We start from the raw sequence: 4,948 nt of genomic DNA, 5'->3' as shown, positions 1-4,948 counted from the left end.
ATCATAAAGACAGATCCAAAATTTAAAGTTTATTGATTCCTACAACAACCTTAAGTTAACATATACTACTAATTGATGTACATTAATCAAATGCTTATAATTAGTTAATGAATTTTTTTAAAATATACAAAGGGCAAAAATTATTTGGGTTCCCACGTAGCATAGCGGATCAATTGATTTTTTGGCTCTTTACAAATTTATTTTTAGTTTTATGACCCTACTTTTTTTACACATGTGAGATTTACTTTTACACGTAAGAGATCAGTCTTTTACACGTAAGAGATCTAAAAATGACATTTTCTTAAATTCAAAATTGTAAAAAGACATGATGTACAAATAGCACCGTAGCTTACGTGGTAGATTTGATCCGCCCATATTAAAGACAAATGTAGCATTTGAATCATTGCCTTAAGACGTAACGCTCGTGGTTTGTGTTGATAATAATGAAACAGTTAGTATTAGTCACAAGATAAGAACAGATTAAACTCAGACAAACCTTTACACATTATGCTCCTCCCTGTCAAAAAACTACTTTCACATTATGCTCCTCTCTGTCAAAAAAAAAAAAAAAACAGCAAGAGAAGAGCTGTCAATTATTCTGCGCTAATTAACAATGGTTAAGTCATTAGAGGCATGTAACATCCTCGCTAGAAGATTAAATATAATGATTATTTTTGTTTAAAGAAAATGAATATTTCATGATAAAAGGTTAAATTCACGGGAAAACACACACAGTTAGGTATTGTTATTAGATAAATATGCACACTTTTGATTTTGAGTCAATATAATAAGGGATATTATCACTTTTAGCCGGCACCAGAAACTATTTACATTCGAGAGCTGAAAAAGTGGTATAAAATTTGTATAATTTTTGTATATAACATACAAAATGTATATATATACAAAAAAATATACACTTTTTTGGTCGCTATTTTGAGAGCGACTATACAATGTCATTTTTTCAATAATAAAGCCTCAATCCCAAACAAGTTCAGGACGGCTATATGTATCCTCACTCACCACTTTTCTCCCTTTAAACTCAAATCAAATTATAAATGTTATTTCAAAAAATAAAACTTGTGTTTAGATAGATGATCAAGATAAGAAAATCGTGATTCGCTTGTAAATCTAGGCAATTAGACTAATTAATCAGTAGATTGAAATGTGAGTGAGATCATCAGGGGAATTGGGGCCCCTATATATTGAGTGAGAAACAAAATTTGTGTACAAAAGTGCTTTAGCTACCGTTTTTTGTTTTGAAGCCAGTAACGGCATTTTGGCTTATGATTGTATTTTGGTTTGTTCTCTTTCCCAGCGAATCATCCCTTGTATATCTCTACCATCTTTTCTCACCCTTCTCTACTTCTCTTCCTATTCAATATTCATCCTCCTCAATCCCCCCAAAACCCCTCATCTTCCTATAGAATATATATATACGTAATTTAGTATATACTATCAGATCATCTAAAAAATGAATGAAGGGAGTGACCGTAATTGTTTGATATGGGAAAATCAAGGGTGGTCATTTTTGAAATCGAATAACTTAGATGGGAGTGAAGAGAAGTTTGTGGGTGACAAGTTGTCAGATCCAAATAGGTCAAATACTAGTCATGATCAGCCGCGGACAGTTGCTAAGGCGGAGACCAAAGCGGCTGCCCGCGGCAGAAAAAGAACGGCGAGTGGCCGCAAAGAAAGTGATGAAGCAAAGTGTGGTGGTGATGGAGGTGGTGAAGAAGAATCAGATCATGAGATACACATATGGACGGAGAGAGAAAGGAGAAAGAAGATGAGGAATATGTTCTCTAATCTTCATGCTTTACTTCCTCAACTTCCTCCTAAGGTAAAAATTTTGTTTATTCAAATGACAAATGGTTTTTTTGTCCAAAATTCATCGACTAAGTAAAGGAAACTGAATGGAATTCATAAATATTTCAAACTTATTTTCTTATAATTTTTTTTTGGCCACACCGGCCCCTATTGATTCTTATTCCCCTCCTCAACAATTTTGAGAAATGAATAAATAAAATAGGGTTTTTTAAAAAAAAAAATTGTAACAAAAAAACATAACTTTTTTTCCACACACAAAAAGAAAAAGAAAATGCTTCTTTGTTTGGTTTGCTTACTGTTCCAACCTTTCTAGATTGAGTAATTCTAAGGAGAATATTTGAAGGAAGCTTACTTAAGGGAGACATGATTCTATGCGAAAATGTACTTGATTTCCTTTTTATTGTATATATTATAAAGTACAAATACGGTTCATTAATGTCTCAAACAGTTCGGACAAAGTGATATATAAATTGCCCTTATTATATGTATCTATATGTTGATTACAAATGGAATAACCAAATTAAATGCACTTGGTTTTCCCAAAAAATAGAAGAAAAAAACAATAGAGAGCTTCCGGGATTTTCGCATGTCTTATATAAGATGCTTCATACCAATTTTTTTATTTTAGTAAACAATATTCATATAAAGAAGATTTAAATTATTTATGTATCTTAATCTGCCTTATTTTTCAGGTTACTTATAAGTAGCACCATAGAGTTTAACTTAAAACTATTAGACAGTGCAAAAAATTACACTACCATGTCAATTAAAAACCTTTTACATGTTACTCACAAAAACATGGTTAATGACCCCTATGAAACAAAAATCTTTTACTATGTTAGTGTATAAAAGTTAAACTCGCGTTTATATTTGCAGGCGGACAAGTCCACCATTGTTGATGAAGCAGTGAACTACATTAAAACACTACAGAATACTCTTCATAAGCTTCAAAACCAGAAGCTAGAAAAGCTTCATTGCTTAACAGCTACAATGAATAGTAATGATCTTTCGATAATTACTTCACAGAAATTACTAGAGAGTAATAACAGGGACATATTTTTGGCTGATCAAGGATCTACTAGTAATTCAACTGCTATTACACCAACCAATAATAATAATACAACTCCATTTTTGAATATTCCAACAGTATTTCAAACATGGACTTCTCCAAATGTGATACTAAATGTTTGTGGAGAAGAAGCTCATATTAGTATTTGTTGTCTCAAGAAACCTGGAATTTTAAGTGGTATTTGTTTTGTTTTGGAGAAATATAAGATAGAGATGATATCTGCTCAAGTTTCATCAGATCATTATAGATGCTTGTACATGATTCAAGCCCATGTAAGTACATTCTCCTTCCTCTATATATCTCCTTTCTTTTTTTTTCTTTTTTTTTTAACTCAAGAAAATAACAAGCAAATAGTATAAGTTAGATTTATGCTTCAAAAGAATGTTGGTGTTTACTAATTAATCCGCTTAATTATTGGTATTGATTTGTGATATGGTTAGGTTGGTCGTTCTGAAGATTGTGTGAATTAGGTTTTCTAGTTATTAGAAGAAGAAAATACAAGTTTGGAACATCCTAAATCTAAATAAGGAGCAGCTATTTGAGTCATTATATATCATAGCATACTAATCATCATTAATGTCAGGGAAATGTGACACACACAAATAAAGACACTAGTTTTTATTACATAGTTCGTCGAGTCCAAATTTATTTATTTTGGCAAATTAAATTTGTCTCAAAATCTTTAAAGCTTTAGAAAAACAAGAAGTATTTAACAGTTTTCTTTTTTCAAATTGATCACCTTTACTACTGCTCTAATTGTGTGAAGTGAGATATTTACTTCAAATAGAAATAAATGATACTATTTTTTTCCTTGTAAAAGCGTCCCTCACCTAACCTGGCCCGGGGTAGGGTTTGTTTGAAAATTTTCTTTTTACGACAAGATTTTTGATTTTTCAGAAATTATGTTAATGAAACATGTTGAATTGAATATTCATAGGCAACAGGTGGAAGTACATTGAATCAATTCTCGGAAGCATTGCCATTATTGACAGTGGAAGAAATATACAAACAAGCAGCAGGAGAGATAATGTTGTGGGCAACTTCCAAATGATAACAGCTATCAAAAATGTTACGAGAGTTGAAGAATTTTGCGAGTTTTTTAAATGACAACAGTGGAATTTGGTTAATTTTCGTCCAAAGATATTATAAGGAAATTCTTGGTTTCACTTTTCAGCAGTGGCAGCTATAAGAAGAATATAGCGAGGTTTTATTTTATGTAGATGCTCCGCTTTTATTTATTTTAATTGTCTAATTCTTCTCTTATTCTCCCTTTAGAAATTAAAAAGAAAAAATTTGCAAGCTTAGAAAGGATAATGGGATGCGAAAATGCGAAAAAAGATACTACTATTGACTATTGCTGAAATTCCACCACTAGTATTTCTCTATCCTAATTTATTGTATTGATATATTTAAGTTTAGTAACAACCAATTAGTGCAAGAAGGGGGTAAAAGATCTGTGATTGATCTAGAAATATAGTCTTGTGCTCGGTTTACTAGCTTCAGAAGGTATGTAGGACTCGTGCAAGAAATAGCTTGTTATAGGACGTTTAAAAAATTATGTTATTTTTAATATCAATGATGAAGAAAACGTGAGAAAAATGTCGAATACATATATGGTATGTCCTCGCTTCAATCAAGAGGTGAACTTATCTCTGGGCATTTTTAAATTGGTTGAGGGATATTTCAGATTGTTCTTCACCTACAATAAATAGGATATCTGTTTACCTCGAAAATACGAGTAACAATTAAATTTGATTTGTGGTTTTAAAGATATGTGATTTAATTCAATACTAATTAATAATCAAGAAATCTGAAATATAGATGAAAGAAATATGTAAGAACAAACCAGTAGATAAATCAGTCTGGACCTCGAGCCCAAGTGACCTCGAGATTGGTCAAGAACAGTAAAGCAAGAATTATAAAGCTAAAGACAATTCTGATGAACAATGAGCAAAAAGTAGAGAGTAAATTCTTTGCCAATGATTAGATGATCTTTATAAATGATTGGGGTCCCCTTTATATAATAGGGAAACCCTAAATAAGGCACATTTC

The 4,948-nt window shown here is 31.4% G+C and overlaps 1 protein-coding gene across 1 annotated transcript; it reads left to right on the top strand.

Annotated features, from left to right (window-relative positions):
• On the top strand, positions 1,325-4,128 carry LOC109240059 (transcription factor bHLH95-like). The gene is made up of 3 exons (XM_019406677.1): positions 1,325-1,840; positions 2,704-3,168; positions 3,834-4,128. The coding sequence occupies exons 1-3, from the start codon at positions 1,472-1,474 to the stop codon at positions 3,945-3,947; spliced, it is 948 nt and encodes a 315-aa protein (XP_019262222.1). The 5' UTR covers positions 1,325-1,471; the 3' UTR covers positions 3,948-4,128.

Source organism: Nicotiana attenuata, chromosome 1, assembly GCF_001879085.1.
Source record: "Nicotiana attenuata strain UT chromosome 1, NIATTr2, whole genome shotgun sequence".
Classification (NCBI taxonomy): Eukaryota; Viridiplantae; Streptophyta; class Magnoliopsida; order Solanales; family Solanaceae; genus Nicotiana; species Nicotiana attenuata.
This window is presented reverse-complemented; position numbering and strand designations above follow the sequence as displayed.

What these genes read in the sequence shown, in the direction of transcription:
- LOC109240059 (XM_019406677.1), top strand. Translation starts at nt 1,472, where the DNA reads ATGAATGAAGGGAGTGACCGTAATTGTTTGATATGGGAAAATCAAGGG. An exon ending in TTCCTCAACTTCCTCCTAAG is followed by an intron (nt 1,841 to 2,703) that starts GTAAAAATTTTG and finishes TTATATTTGCAG; the next exon opens with GCGGACAAGTCCACCATTGT. An exon ending in TGTACATGATTCAAGCCCAT is followed by an intron (nt 3,169 to 3,833) that starts GTAAGTACATTC and finishes GAATATTCATAG; the next exon opens with GCAACAGGTGGAAGTACATT.